This window comes from Nerophis lumbriciformis, linkage group LG07, assembly GCF_033978685.3.
Source record: "Nerophis lumbriciformis linkage group LG07, RoL_Nlum_v2.1, whole genome shotgun sequence".
Lineage (NCBI taxonomy): Eukaryota > Metazoa > Chordata > Actinopteri > Syngnathiformes > Syngnathidae > Nerophis > Nerophis lumbriciformis.
The window spans coordinates 6,007,219-6,023,411 of NC_084554.2; the positions used below are offsets into that span (position 1 = coordinate 6,007,219).

The 16,193-nt window shown below is 42.6% G+C and overlaps 2 protein-coding genes across 2 annotated transcripts in view; both read left to right on the top strand.

The window, feature by feature from the left end:
* LOC133609869 (retinal-specific phospholipid-transporting ATPase ABCA4-like) overlaps window positions 1-16,193 on the top strand; it is a 600,088-nt gene that overhangs the window by 450,882 nt on the left and 133,013 nt on the right. The window lies entirely within an intron of this gene.
* LOC133609870 (class I histocompatibility antigen, F10 alpha chain-like) lies at window positions 2,391-10,686 on the top strand. Its single transcript, XM_072913558.1, has 4 exons — window positions 2,391-2,409; window positions 4,430-4,708; window positions 9,446-9,754; window positions 10,637-10,686. The coding sequence occupies exons 1-4, from the start codon at window positions 2,391-2,393 to the stop codon at window positions 10,684-10,686; spliced, it is 657 nt and encodes a 218-aa protein (XP_072769659.1).

Sequence of the window (16,193 nt, forward strand, 5' to 3'; positions counted from 1 at the left end):
AGCTCTGGAGCGGATGCTGTTTATGATCTCTACGACGGGAGTCATTACGTGCTCAAAGCAGATCACTTTTGCACATAAGGCCTGCTGGTGTATGATGCAGTGGTACTGCAAAAAGTTTGGGAACTCTGGGTCAGCTTTACAGTGAGCAACGAATCCTGTGTGTCGGCCGATCATAGCAGGAGCCCCATCCGTAGTCACTGATACCAGCTTTTCCAGCGGCACCTTTTTTTACACCAAAAACTCAATTTTTATTTTTTTATTTTAATCAAAATAAGTTTGAAGAAATATTTCACAAATATTCTTCGTCGAAAAAAACAGAAAAAATTTATATTGATTTATTATTCTTTACAATAAAACAAATAAATGTACTTGAACATTGATTTAAATTTTCAGGAAAGAAGAGGAAGGAATATAAAAGGTAAAAAGGTATATGTGTTTAAAAATCCTAAAATCATTTTTAAGGTTGTATTTTTTCTCTAAAATTGTCTTTCTGAAAGTTATAAGAAGCAAAGTAAAACAATAAATGAATTCATTTAAACAAGTGAAGATCAAGTCTTTAAAACATTTTCTTGGATTTTCAAATTCTATTTGAGTTTTGTCTCTCTTAGAATTAAAAATGTGGAGTAAAGCGAGACCAGCTTGCTAGTAAATAAATACAATTAAAAAAATAGAGGCAGCTCACTGGTAAGTGCTGCTATTTGAGCTATTTTTAGAACAGGCCAGCGGGCGACTCATCTGGTCCTTACTGGCGACCGGGTGCCCGCGGGCACCGCGTTGGTGACCCCTGGTCTTCTTGTTCATACAATAATGTGTGTAAAATGAGCTTTGACAGGACGCAGGCTGGACTCTGGAGCCTACGTTAGCTGTCACCTGGCTGTGCTACACTCTGGACAAGTCACTAGTTCATTACAAAAAACAGTCGGCAGTTGATTGTAGAGCAAGGATGCGACTGTGCATGTGTGTTACACACATATCACTGTCGGACAAACATGTGCGCCCATTAGAGGCTGCATTGAATTGTATTGTGACACATTCAACTTCTACTCAGTAAGAAACATTGTTCTTAATAATTACTGAATCATGACCTTAGTTACCTTATCATGATGTGTTTCATGTGCTCTTGTAAAATGTGTCATTGAATAATAATACAGCATTTATGTAATAATACTCTGACTGGTTAAGTGTTCATCATGAAAGAAAATGAAACAAATTGGGTGCATGACGCCAGGCACTGTCAAGAAGAGTAAAAAAGACAAAGATTGAAGGTGGCAATGAATGGGGTAGAGGGGCCCACAAAGATACTCTTTCAGAGGGACCACAATTCCCAGCAAGGGCCTTGACAAGCAATATTAAATAGATGATAAATAACTATGATATCAATAAATGTAACAATGTTATATAGCAAAGTAAAAGTTGTGTTTCTTATCTAAGTAAATGTAACTGGTTACTACTCACCTATGTGGATAAGTGTGTTCACTTTTGACAGCTACGACAAAATAAAAGTCAAAACATAATAAAAATGATTTATTTGTCATAAGAAACCATCTTTATCTTTCGTGACGGTCGCTGCGTTTAGAAACAAGCATGCAGTCAATGTTTGGCTTCACCGTGTCTAATTTCACTTTCACTTTCTTTGATATTGTGCCAGCAGAAGCGTCTGCCTCACACTTTTCCCCCACGTTCAGCACTTTGGCCACAGCCAGTCAATGGCATGAATGCTTTCTGCTGACTTTTTACTCAGGATGAAACTTCCTGATGCAACCCTGGCCGGGAATCCAACCCATGCGAGGCCGAAGCGTGTCCCGTTACCCCACCAGGGACGCCTCACGCTTGGGAGACATAATGGAGGAAATAAAAAGAAGTAGCCACTTTATGTCTATCAATCATTATTTGTATTGATGCTTTCTTGAGAGGACTACAATACCATCACTGATTGGATGTCATTACTTTCAACTCTAAATCTCACCTTCATTCCTCTTTCTTTCTTTTCTTTCCAAGTTTGGCGGCAAACTTGACACACCTTTTGTTTGTCAAGTCACGTGATTTCCCAGAAGAGCCACACAAGCATTTACCTGACGTGGCCACAAGGGGCGCTCTCTAGTGAGTCCAGTAGAAGACTTCTTGTTAGTTGACTGCTGCCACTTTTCTCCTCACAATAGCGTTTGGTCTTCCCTGGTAACAGTGACGCGCAATGGAATGCTGACTCCTCATTGGCTCAAGTGGAGCATTATTAAAAGAGCCTCGACATTTCCTGCTTCATTTGTCCTGTTTGCGAGTCAAGCGAGTGTTCGTCACTTTTGTCTTTCTCTGCGGGATTAAAAGTGACAAACATCTTTTTGTTTCGTGCTGACATCATGAACTTGTTTTTATTCGTTCTTCTGGTCGTGCAAATGCACAGCGTGACGCCTGGTAAGTCCTTTTTATAACTTTATAAATGATTATTCATCAATCCTCTTTGTGCCTTCACTTATTTGACTTCTGAGAGTTTCTATTACTTATTAATTATATTCATTCTTATATTATTCCAGCCCTTTATTACTTAATTCTGGTTCTTTTTAAACATATTTTATTGTTTTCCTTTTTTCTTTATCATTTAACAAAATATTCAAAGTGTTCCAAGAAAGTTCCAGAAGCATAGAAATCCTTGATTTGTTTTCGCTTCAGTTTTTTCTTGTTGAAAGACTTATTTTTCCAAGGCTTGTAAGAAGGAACACTGACTTCCTGAAATCTTCAACCACGGAAGTGTCAGAAAGTAATCAAGTGTAGTAACATCATCCCGCCACAAGGTGTCAGTAAGAGTCGACATCAAATGGGCAGAACAGCTTGTGTTCATATTCAGCCTCCATTGGAGAAAAGATATGTTTATTTTCAAAATGTTCAAAGTGTCAACAGATGTCCAATAATAAAATATATTATTCATGTGTTGTACTTGTCATAGAACACCATGTGAGTCTTGACTGTGATATCTAGCAGTGTTTGATGTTGACTTTAAGACCCCACTGAAGACTGAATGAGCTCAAATATTCACAGTGCAAGATTGTTGAACATGAAACTAAATAATAAAAAGTCATCTTGTTGTTGTGTTCTTCTTTCAGTGATTCACACGCTGCAGTATTTCACCACTGCGTCCTCTCAAGTTCCAAACTTCCCAGAGGTTGTGATTGTTGGTTATGTTGATGGAGTTGAGATTAGTTACTATGACAGCAACATCAGGAAAGCAGAATCCAAACAGGACTGGATGAACAAAATCACAGCAGAGGATCCAAAATACTGGCAGAGACAAACAGAGATCAGTGTTCGTAATGAGTTAATTGCCAAACACAACCTTGAAGTTCGTAAGAAGCGTTTCAACCAAACTGGAGGTTTGTTTATGTTGAACTTTCTACTACTTCAATATATTTGATGTACTCTTGTTATACTGTAGTAAAACACACATTACTGCACTGATATACCTTGTCTCTGTCCATCCCATAATAACCTACACAAATACTGTGTGTGTGCGTGTGTGTGTGTGTGTGTGTGTGTGTGTGTGTGTGTGTGTGTGTGTGTGTGTGTGTGTGTGTATGTGTTTGTTTGTGTTTGTGTGCGTGTGTTTGTGTGTGTGTTTGTGTGTGTGTGTTTGTGTTTGTGTGTGTGTGTTTGTTTGTGTGTGTGTGTTTGTTTGTGTGTGTGTTTCTGTGTGTGTGTTTGTGTGTGTGTGAGAGTGTGTATGTGTGTGTGTGTGTTTGTGTGTTTGTTTGTGTATGTTTGTGTGTGTGTGTGTTTGTGTATGTGTGTGTGTGTGTGTGTGTGTGTTTGTGTGTGTGTGTTTGCGTGTTTGTGCGTGTGTTTGTGTGTGTGTGTTTGTGTGTGTGTGTTTGTGTTTGTGCATGTGTTTGTGTGTGTGTGTGTTTGTGAGTGTGTGTGTGTGTGTGTGTGTGTGTGTGTGTTTGTGTGTGTGTTTGTGTTTGTGTGTGTGTTTGTATTTGTGTGTGTATGTGTGTGTGTTTGTATGTGTGTGTGTTTGTGTGTGTGTGTTTGTGTTTGTGTGCGTGTGTTTGTATGTGTGTGTGTTTGTGTGTGTTTGTGTGTGTTTGTATATGTGTATGTGTGTGTGTGAGTGTGTTGGTGTGTGTGTGCGTGTGTTTGTGTTTGTGTGTGTGTTTGTGTGTATGTGTGTTTGTGTGTGTGTGGGTGTGTACGTGTGTTTGTATGTGTGTGTGTGTTTGTGTGTGTGTGCGTGTGTTTGTGTGTGTGTTTGTGTGTGTGTGTGTGTGTGTGTGTGTGAGTGTGTTTGTGTGTGTGTGCGTGTGTTTGTGTTTGTGTGTGTGTGTGAGTGTGTTTGTGTGTGTGCGTGTGTGTGTGTATGTGTGTGTGTGTGTGTGTGTGTGTGTGTGTGTGTGTGTGTGTGTGTGTGTGTGACTGCTTGACAACACTTTGTGTGTCTCAGGTGTTCACATTGTCCAGTGGATGTATGGATGTGAATGGAATGATGAGACTGATGAGGTTAAAGGTTGGGATCAGCACGGTTATGATGGAGAAGATTACATATCGTTGGACATGAAGACATGGACATTTACTGCAGCAAAACCACAAGCTTTCCCTGACAAACTCAAGTGGGACCAGAACATATTTCTACTAGACCACCAGAAGTATTATTACACTGAGGATTGTCCTTCTTACTTGAAGAAGCATGTGAAGAATGGGAAGAAGGTCCTAATGAGAACAGGTAGAAGCACACCTTGTACTTTCACCTTTTAACATGTTAGCACTCCCCCTATAGGAACATTACTGACATTACACTCTGTCTCTTTATACTCTTTTCTCTTTCTCTCACCTTCTCTCCATCTTTACCTCCATCCACACCTTCTCTCTATCTTAACCTCCGTTCTCATCTTCTCTTCATCTTTACCTCCATCCACACCTTCTCTCCATCTTTACCTCCATCCACACCTTCTCTCCATCTTTACCTCCATCCACACCTTCTCTCTATCTTTACTTCCATCCACTCCTCTCCATCTTTACCTCCATCCACACCTTCTCTCCATCTTTACCTCCATCCACACCTTCTCTCTATCTTTACTTCCTTCCACTCCTCCTGTCCATCTTTACCTCCATCCACACCTTCTCTCTATCTTTACTTCCATCCACACCTTCTCTCCATATTTACTTCCATCCACACCTTCTCTCCATCTTTACCTCCATCCACACCTTCTCTCCATCTTTACTTCTATCCACACCTTCTCTCCATCTTTACCTCCATCCACACCGTCTCTCCATCTTTACCTCCATCCACACCTTCTCTCCATCTTTACCTCCATCCACACCTTCTCTCCATCTTTACCTCCATCCACACCTTCTCTCCATCTTTACCTCCATACACACCTTATCTCCATCTTTACCTCCATCCACACCTTCTCTCCATCTTTACCTCCACCCACACCTTATCTCCATCTTTACCTCCATCCACACCGTCTCTCCATCTTTACCTCCATCCACACCTTCTCTCCATCTTTACCTCCATCCACACCTTCTCTCCACCTTTACCTCCATCCACACCGTCTCTCCATCTTTACCTCCATCCACACCTTCTCTCCATCTTTACCTCCATCCACACCTTCTCTCCATCTTTACCTCCATCCACACCTTCTCTCCATCTTTACTTCCATCCACACCGTCTCTCCATCTTTACCTCCATCCACACCTTCTCTCCATCTTTACCTCCATCCACCCCTCCTCTCCATCTTTACCTCCATCCACACCTTCTCCCCATCTTTACCTCCATCCACACCTTCTCTCCATCTTTACCTCCATCCACCCCTCCTCTCCATCTTTACCTCCATCCACACCTTCTCTCTATCTTTACCTCCATCCACACCTTCTCTCCATCTTTACCTCCATCCACACCTTCTCTCCATCTTTACCTCCATCCACACCTTCTCTCCATCTTTACCTCCATCCACACTTTATCTCCATCTTTACCTCCATCCACACCTTCTCTCCATCTTTACCTCCATCCACACTTTATCTCCATCTTTACCTCCATCCACACCTTCTCTCCATCTTTACCTCCATCTACACCTTCTCTCCATCTTTACCTCCATCCACACCTTCTCTCCATCTTTACCTCCATCCACACCTTCTCTCCATCTTTACCTCCATCCACACCTTCTCTCCATCTTTACCTCCATCCACACCTTCTCTCCATCTTTACCTCCATCCACACCTTCTCTCCATCTTTACCTCCATCCACACCTTCTCTTCATCTTTACCTCCATCCACACCGTCTCTCCATCTTTACCTCCATCCACCCCTCCTCTCCATCTTTACCTCCATCCACACCTTCTCTCCATCTTTACTTCCTTCCACACCTTCTCTCCATCTTTACCTCCATCCACATCTTCTCTCCATCTTTACCTCCATCCACACCTTCTCTTCATCTTTACATCCATCCACACCTTCTCTCCATCTTTACCTCCATCCACACCTTCTCCCTATCTTTACCTCCATCCACACCTTCTCTTCATCTTTACGTGCATCTACACCTTCTCTCCATCTTTACCTCCATCCACACATTCTCTCCATCTTTACCTCCATCCACACCTTCTCTCCATCTTTACCTCCATCCACACCTTCTCTCCATCTTTACCTCCATCCACATCTTCTCTCGATCTTTACCTCCATCCACACCTTCTCTCCATCTTTACCTCCATCCACACCTTCTCTCCATCTTTACCTCCATCCACACCTTCTCTCCATCTTTACCTCCATCCACACCTTCTCTCCATCTTTACCTCCATCCACACCTTCTCTCCATCTTTACCTCCATCCACCCGTCCTCTCCATCTTTACTTCTATCCACACCTTCTCTCTATCTTAACCTCCATTATCATCTTCTCTCCATCTTTACCTCCATCCACCCCTTCTTTCGATCTTTACCTCCATCCACACCTTCTTTCCATCTTTACCTCCATCTACACTTTCTCTCCATCTTTACCTCCGTTCTCATCTTCTCTCCATCTTTACCTCCATCTACACCTTCTCTCCATCTGTATCTCCATCCACACCTTCTCTCCATCTTTACCTCCATCCACACCTTCTCTCCATCTTTACCTCCGTTCTCATCTTCTCTCCATCTTTACCTCCATCTACACCTTCTCTCCATCTTTACCTCCATCCACACCTTCTCTCCATCTTTACCTCCATCCACACCTTCTCTCCATCTTTACCTCCATCCACACCTTCTCTCCATCTTTACCTCCATCCACACCTTCTCTCCATCTTTACCTCCATCCACCCGTCCTCTCCATCTTTACTTCTATCCACACCTTCTCTCTATCTTGACCTCCATTATCATCTTCTCTCCATCTTTACCTCCATCCACCCCTTCTTTCCATCTTTACCTCCATCCACACCTTCTCTCCATCTTTACCTCCGTTCTCATCTTCTCTCCATCTTTACTTCCATCCACACCTTCTCTCCATCTTTACCTCCATCCACGCCTTCTCTCCATCTTTACCTCCATCCACACCTTCTCTCCATCTTTACCTCCATCCACACCTTCTCTCCATCTTTACCTCCATCCACCCGTCCTCTCCATCTTTACTTCTATCCACACCTTCTCTCTATCTTAACCTCCATTATCATCTTCTCTCCATCTTTACCTCCATCCACCCCTTCTTTCCATCTTTACCTCCATCCACACCTTCTCTCCATCTTTACCTCCGTTCTCATCTTCTCTCCATCTTTACTTCCATCCACACCTTCTCTCCATCTTTACCTCCATTCACACCTTCTCTCCATCTTTACCTCCATCCACACCTTCTCTCCATCTTTACCTCCATCCACACCTTCTCTCCATCTTTACTTCTATCCACACCTTCTCTCTATCTTAACCTCCATTATCATCTTCTCTCCATCTTTACCTCCATCCACCCCTTCTTTCCATCTTTACCTCCATCCACACCTTCTCTCCATCTTTACCTCCGTTCTCATCTTCTCTCCATCTTTACTTCCATCCACACCTTCTCTCCATCTTTACCTCCATTCACACCTTCTCTCCATCTTTACCTCCATCCACCCCTTCTTTCCATCTTTACCTCCATCCACACCTTCTCTCCATCTTTACCTCCATCCACACCTTCTCTCCATCTTTACCTCCATCCACCCGTCCTCTCCATCTTTACTTCTATCCACACCTTCTCTCTATCTTAACCTCCATTATCATCTTCTCTCCATCTTTACCTCCATCCACCCCTTCTTTCCATCTTTACCTCCATCCACACCTTCTCTCCATCTTTACCTCCGTTCTCATCTTCTCTCCATCTTTACTTTCATCCACACCTTCTCTCCATCTTTACCTCCATCCACACCTTCTCTCCATCTTTACCTCCATCCACATCTTCTCTCCATCTTTACCTCCATCCACACCTTCTCTCCATCTTTACCTCCATCCACACCTTGTCTCCATCTTTACCTCCATCCACACCTTCTCTCCATCTTTACCTCCATCCACACCTTCTCTCCATCTTAACCTCCGTTCTCATCTTCTCTCCATCTTTACTTCCATCCACACCTTCTCTCCTTCTTTACCTCCATCCACCCCTCCTTTCCATCTTTACCTCCATCCACCCCTCTTCTCCATCTTTACCTCCATCCACACCTTATCTCCATCTTTACCTCCATCCACACCTTCTCTCCAACTTTGCCTCCATCCACACCTTCTCTCCATCTTTACCTCCATCCACACCTTCTCTCCAACTTTGCCTCCATCCACACCTTCTCCCCATCTTTGCCTCCATCCACACCTTCTCTCCATCTTTACCTCTAACCACCCCTCCTCTCCATCTTTACCTTCATCCACACCTTCTCTCCATCTTTACCTCCATCCACATCTTCTCTCCATCTTTACCTCCATCCACACCTTCTCTCCATCTTTACCTCCATCCACAACTTCTCTCCATCTTTACCTCCATCCACATCTTCTCTCCATCTTTACCTCCATCCACACCTTCTCTCCATCTTTACCTCCATCCACACCTTCTCTCCATCTTTACCTCCATCCACAACTTCTCTCCATCTTTACCTCCATCCACACCGTCTCTCCATCTTTACCTCCATCCACACTTTCTCTCCGTCTTTACCTCCATCCACACCTTATCTCCATCTTTACCTTCATCCACACCTTCTCTCCATCTTTACCTCCATCCACACCTTCTCTCCGTCTTTACCTCCATCCACACCTTATCTCCATCTTTACCTTCATCCACACCTTCTCTCCGTCTTTACCTCCATCCACACCTTATCTCCATCTTTACCTTCATCCACACCTTCTCTCCATCTTCACCTTCATCCACACCTTCTCTCCATCTTTACCTCCATCCACACCTTCTCTCCATCTTTACCTCCATCCACACCTTCTCCCCACGTTGTCTGCTGTTCACACGTGACATCACTTCCTGTGCAGAGCTTCCAGAGGTGTTCCTCCTCCAGAAGACGCCATCCTCTCCAGTCACCTGCATGGCGACAGGTTTCTACCCCGACTTTGCCGACCTGTTTTGGAGGAAAGACGGCGAGCAGATCTTCGAGGACGTGGAGCACGGAGAGCTGCTCCCCAACCACGACGGAACCTTCCAGATGTCGGTGGAGCTGAAAGTGGAGGTGACGGCCGAGGTGGAGGGCAAGTACGAATGTGTGTTCCAGCTGTCTGGCGTCAAGGAGGACCTGGTCACCAAGTTGGAGAGAAGAAGCATCCTGAGCAACGCAAGCCATGAAGGTGAGAAAGACACATTTAGTTGGAGATGTTTCCCATCACAAGTCCACCTGTCACCATTATTGATCCATGTCACCATGACAACGCTTGACGTCTGCATGCAAAGTAGTCATGAAGGTTTCCTCTTCATGCTTTGTCACTCCACTTGTGCTTTTTTGCTCTCCACAGACAACTGGAGCGTCGCCCTCGCTGCCACGGCGGCGGTCGTCGCTGTGGCGGCCGTCCTGGCGGCCATCATCATCGTCATGGTCAGGCGTCACAGAAACAGACAAGGTGAGGGACACCAATGTCCTCCGTCTTCTTCTTCTTCTTCTTCTTCTTCTTCTTCTTCTCGGTCCAGGCCGTGAGTTGATGCTTTCATCCGGGCTGCATGTTTTAGTTGCCTTCCAGCCAATCACTCAAAGATCCACAGAGACAGAGCGCACACTCTCACATAGAAACACGTGAGGAAAAAGTCCATTTCACCTTGTTTCACTTTCATTTCAGCCCAGTACGATCCAGCTCGTAAGTAAAACATCTTTTCTTTGAGCCGCAAGAAACAAAGCCGTGGTGAAGCGTCACTCACATGGAGGTCTGATGTGGACCTTTGTTACAAGTTTAGCCTGAAAATCCCAACTTGAGCTGACTCCTTCACAATAAAAGACCCTCCTGTGAGCACACGCAATACAAAGTGTGGCATATCTCACGTTTGACATGAGTCCTCATGATGAGGATCAGCCAAATGAGACCTCAAGTATGCTGACTCATCAAGAAGGTATCCTAGTCAGGAAGTAGAAGAGCAGCACTCTGCTTCTTCATGTTTCCAAGTCACACCTCAAAGATCTGATGTGAGTGACGAGGCACCTTCTGGATGTTCTTCCTTCACCGTTTGCGTTTGTCCCGCAGCTCGCCACGGCGGCGTGGAGCTCTCCGAGAGGGTGGCGGCTGAAGGCTGAGTAAGTCTGCACCTCCAAATGTTCTTGTGTGAAGATGATGTTCAACTTGCTTCTGTTGGGAATGTGCTGAGTCATCTTCTTCCTCCGGGATGCTTTGTGCACTGGAACACAGAGAGATGTCTCCATCGCTGAGGGACGTCATGGAGATGTGCTTTGTTCTTCATCCCACTGCTCCTCACGCTATTCCATCTATTCTTCTTTGGCCGTTAAAATACTTTCAACATCAAACGTTGGTGGCTAGAAAATCATTCGGGGCTCACGTTTCATGGCCTTGACATCATGACGAGGATTTCTTCTTTCTTTGAATGGCCGCTGCTTATGATCAATATCACATTGTGTCACATCTCTGTCAATAAATCCGTTTGTTCTCCACTCGCCTCGCACTGCTTTCTTGGCGACCAGGAAGGCTCTCGCTCATAACAATGGTAGAAATAGCTCATTTTTATTTATCTTGTATTTGTTCATTCAACACTTTAATCCCTAGATCAGTTTCAGGTTTATCTGTCCATATCATATTCTTTTTTTAATATTTTATGCCCTTTTTGTCAAAACCCTGTTTTGTTATGTCAAAACCACTAAATAATAATTTTTACTAAACGTATTTGCAATCTAAACTAGGTCAATAATTCATAACATCATTGATTCATTCAAATTTGAGCAATGACAATTAAAAAAATGGCATAAAAATGTTAAAAATGTATTTGTTTTTTTACTTTCAACACTTAAGTCTCTCGATAAACTTCAGATCCATCCCTCGTTTCTGTGACCACCTGTCACGTCAGGTGTCACATGGTCTGTTTGCGTTTGTGTTTATCTCCTAGTCAGCGCTCTTATTTTGGTCCCACTTCCTATTTGTCTCCCTGAGCGCTTTTCCCTCCTCACCTGTCGCTGATTGGCAGCCTGGCCACACCTGGTCATGGGGTGAGGGTGATGGGTCAAATGCAGAGGATAATCTCACCACACCTAGTGTGTGTGTGTGACAATCATTGCTACTTTAACTTGAACTAACCAGCTGGCTTCTATTTATGCCTGCCTCGCCCTCCAGTCAGGGCTTAAGGATTGTTTTGTTAAAGGTTACTCTGGTTTGCTGTATGCTGCTTATGCTTCTGTGCACTTCCCTGCTGCACCTCCTTGTGCTCCCTGTGGGAATTAAAAGACTCTCACCTGCACGTCGTCCTCCTGTCTCCTGCATCTTGGGGTCACAACTAGAGCAGCCATGCGAGTACGTGACAGCTTCTTCATTTTTTATTTGTTTTGCCCTTTTAGTCAAAAATCTTTTGTTTTTAAGGCAAACACAAAATATCCAATATTTTCCCGGAAAAATATTTTGAAGTCAAATGTTTTAAGTGACGTACACTGAAAAAACTCTTTCAGTGGTATTGTCCTTTTTACTTTATTTTTTAAAGTATATTTATTCCAATAAATCAATTTATTTATATATATAAAAGTGTGAATATTTTCGTAACTTATTTTTTATGTGATAAAATTAATTTTATTGGACTTCCAACATAAATTGATTTAGCAAAACTCAGTTCAAAGGTTTAAATCAGACCTAAAACGTCAGGACCCGTCCACCTGCATGCAGCTGTGGAAGAACAAGCCCAGACACGTTTCTTCACGGAGCCCAAGGAAAACACTTGACAGAACTCATGTAAGTAACAATTGATATTGTTAAAAGTCAGTATTTGCCAGGATTGAAATATATACATTTTCAAAAGCATGTTTCAACGTTATATTTAGTTTGCTACTTTTCCGGCCGACCGCCATTTCGAATGTGCTCTTACCTCCAACAGCTCATTAACTTCAACCAAACATTGTTTATAGCTGTGCAGTTTATAGTTAGCGTTTTCTTTGCGTGGTAGTTTAATATTTTATTCTTCAGTTTATAAGCAGCCACATTAAAGTAGGGCTGCAACAACTAATCGATGTTTTAAATAGTTGGCGATTAATTAGTCATCGATTGTTGTAACTATGCTATGCGCATGCGCAGAGGCTTATTTTTATTTTTTTGTTTTATAAACCTTTATTTATAAACTGCAACATTTACAAACAGCTGAGAAACAATAATCAAAATAAGTACAAAAACTACAAAACAGCGCTGAGGCTACGTCTCATGAGGTGGAGGTAAGCCAGCCAATGATGTGTCATGTGCAGCTCACGTGACGACGACGTCTCCTTTGCTGGAACATTCGAAAATGGCGCAGGAAAACAGTACGGATAGTTCAGCGGAGAAACATCTTGAGGTTATTGCTTCGATGGAGAAAAGTGTACGACCTAAGTCGTCAAAAGTGTGGGAACACTTCACTTTAAAGACTTCAAAGAAGAGCGTTTCCTGCAAAATGGCACGGAAGTACAACATTGCTTCAGGAGCAGCTGAAAAGGAAACATGTTGGAGCCATGGATGAAGGGAAGAACTCACGCTACGTAACTTTTTAAGTCCATAGTGGCAACAAGCATTCATGAGTTCAGCTTTTTTGTGAGTAACGTTAACGTTATGCCTTTGTTGCAACGCGGGGCTGATAATGTGTCTCCGGCACATTTGACTCCGTTTTGAGAGAGAAAACGCAAGGTTAGCAATTTGGAAATAAACGTAACGGCCAGAAATATCTCAGGTTGGTTTCATAATGGATCAATGTAAAGCTATATAAATATATTTAGATTTGAGTGACGCTTTAGTACAGACCTGGGCATTCTGCGGCCCGCGGGCCACATCCGGCCCCTTGTAAGTCCCTGTCCGGCCCGCGTGAGGCCAATCATAAATTACAAAAATAAATTTAAAAAAGTATCTATCTCGAGTGTGCAATACGACGGTGCTGCTTTTGTTTTGAAAAGCGTTATTTGTATTACTTCCGTGCGGATGTATGCGCGTGTGTGATTGTGAGTGAATGTGAACAGCGGCAATCCCAAATTACAAAATAAATTTAAAAAAAAACATCTATGTCGTGCGTGCAATGCAACTGTGCTGCTTTTATTTTGACGCTAAAAAAAGAAAAGTTGATGACGAATGGCGTGTTTTCAACAAGACATGGACTGCCAAGTATTTCTTTACAGAAATGAAAGGTAAAGCCGTACGCTTAATTTGTGGTACACATGTTGCTGTGTTTAAAGAATATATTGTAACGACCTGCTGAAGTTGATGTTGTGTTCTTGAGTTGCGGAAATGAGGAGTGAGGATAGACGTGCGTGTGGAAGGAACGAGATAAGTTGAGCTGTGTTAGTATAGGTTGCTCAATAAAAGTTTAAAAAGAGCGTCAGACTTGGTGTGCACTTCTTCTGGACGCTACAATTGGTGTCAAAAGTAAAAGTTGTGTGCTCAGCCTGCTACGTCATCGGGAGGTACGTGCCACGATGTTTCCTGGCGACTTTGTCAAGATTGAACGGGAGGGGATGTCTGCGACGAGCTCACGTCCGGGATTCACACAAAGAAAGAGAAAGAGAGAGAGGGTGGAAGGAAAGAGGCAGCGCTGCTTGGCATGGGGGAATTCCGCCCTCAATGAAGACTCCCAGGTTTGATGGCAAGGCGAACTGGGAGGCATTTCATCCCACTTCTGACACCAATTGTAGTGTCCAGAAGAAGTGCACACCAAGTCTGACGCTCTTTTTAAACTTTTATTGAGCAACCTATACTAACAGAGCTCAACTTATCTCGTTCTTTCCACACGCACGTCTATTCTCACTCATCATTTCCAGCAACAGCAACGCTTCCTCCTTCTTCGCCAATCACCTTACAGGTGTGCTACGTTCACAACAAAGAGGATGCAGGATAAAGTGACAGAATTTGACATTTTTGCATTGTAATATACACCAGGAAGTGTTGTGTAAGAAAGTGTTAAAAAATAAAACCATCAAAAGCCATTTGCTTTTGTATAAAGATAAGTTAGGTTAAATGAAAGTATTATTATTATTATTTATCTTACGGTATATCAAAAATTGAGCAAAATTTAATTGAAATATTGTCGGTGTGGCCCTCCAGCAGTGCTCGGGTTGCTCATGCGGCCCCCGGTAAAAATGAATTGCCCACCCCTGCTTTAGTATAACTAAACGTTATGAAGGTGCTGGAATATTTCATGCTATTATTCAGAGGCAGCCTAAAATGAATCCTTTATTATTCACAACAGAAACGTGTACAATATTTGATTCAGTTCTGATCTGATGAGTTACATTTCTGTGTTATTATTGCTGTATGCTGCACCCCCAATGTCCAGAACATGGTGCCAGTATGCTGGTTTGTTTCAATAAAATACCGGAAAGGATAGAAATGTAGTTTGTCTCTTTTATCCGATTATTAATCGATTAATCGAAGTAATAATCGACAGATTAATCGATTATCAAATGAATCGTTAGTTGCAGCTGTCACGCCAAATTTATTCCCCCTACAAAAACCTTCTTAACTCCTGGGGTCATTTCCTCTTACTTACGTCATTTCCTCTTACGTCATTGACAGCGATCGATAGAATCCAAATCTCCTGAAAATGGTGGTGTCCCTGAATGACATTTGTCTTTATCTTTCCCAGGGGACTTATGTCAAACACCAGCAGGCTTAGAAAAATTCCAGGCGGAGTGTTAGGGCCGCTGCTGGGAACTTCTGTCTTCGTGGTAACGTGCAAAAAATATTAATTAATATATAATACTGTTAAATGTCTGTACTTTAACAATGTTTGGAACAAAACATTTGTAAACAATAAAAAATCATTTTACATTGCAGTTTTTTGCCTCATTTTAAAGTCTTGAAGAAATACCCAAGGTTTTTCTTTATTTTTATGTTTTTACTCTAAATATTGTCGTTTGTCTGACCACGGGTCACCTGACTTCACTGAGGTACATATGTGTAGTGCTATTTACATTATGGACTAACAATTGGGCATATACTTATTATTAGGCAGCTTCAATTATACCTCAACTGATAATTGGCTCATTACGGAAAGTGACTTGACACGGAGGGCAAAGTTTATAATTGTAGAGAATTCAAAGTCATGTCAGGGTTATTATCGGGGTTGTTGGCAATTATTTTTATTATTTGCTAAAAACTGCTCCTACTCACGTCTCAATACTGGGCTACCACGGACCAGCCGCATACAGTAAAGGTATGTTCTTACTCGAAGTTAGAGTGAATCTCAGTAAATCGTGTTTGCCAACAATATCAACCTAAAACCCATCCGTCTGAAAGAAAAATTAACCCTGAAGTAGTGTTGACCCGTGGAAAACGAATCAAAAATTAATTCTCCGTCAAATGAGCAGTCAGGAATACCCTCAAGTTAATTTGTCCGATTAATACAGACGTTTTGTTAACGCTATATTATAAAAAATAAAAAAAACAAGTACCGTATTTTCCGCACTATAAGGCGCACCGGATTATTAGCCGCACCTTCTATGAATTACATATTTCATAATTTTGTCCACCAATAAGCCGCCCCGGACTAAAAGCCGCGCCTACGCTGCGCTAAAGTGAATGTCAAAAAAACGCTGCGCTAAAGTGAATGTCAAAAAAACAGTCAGATAGTTCAGTC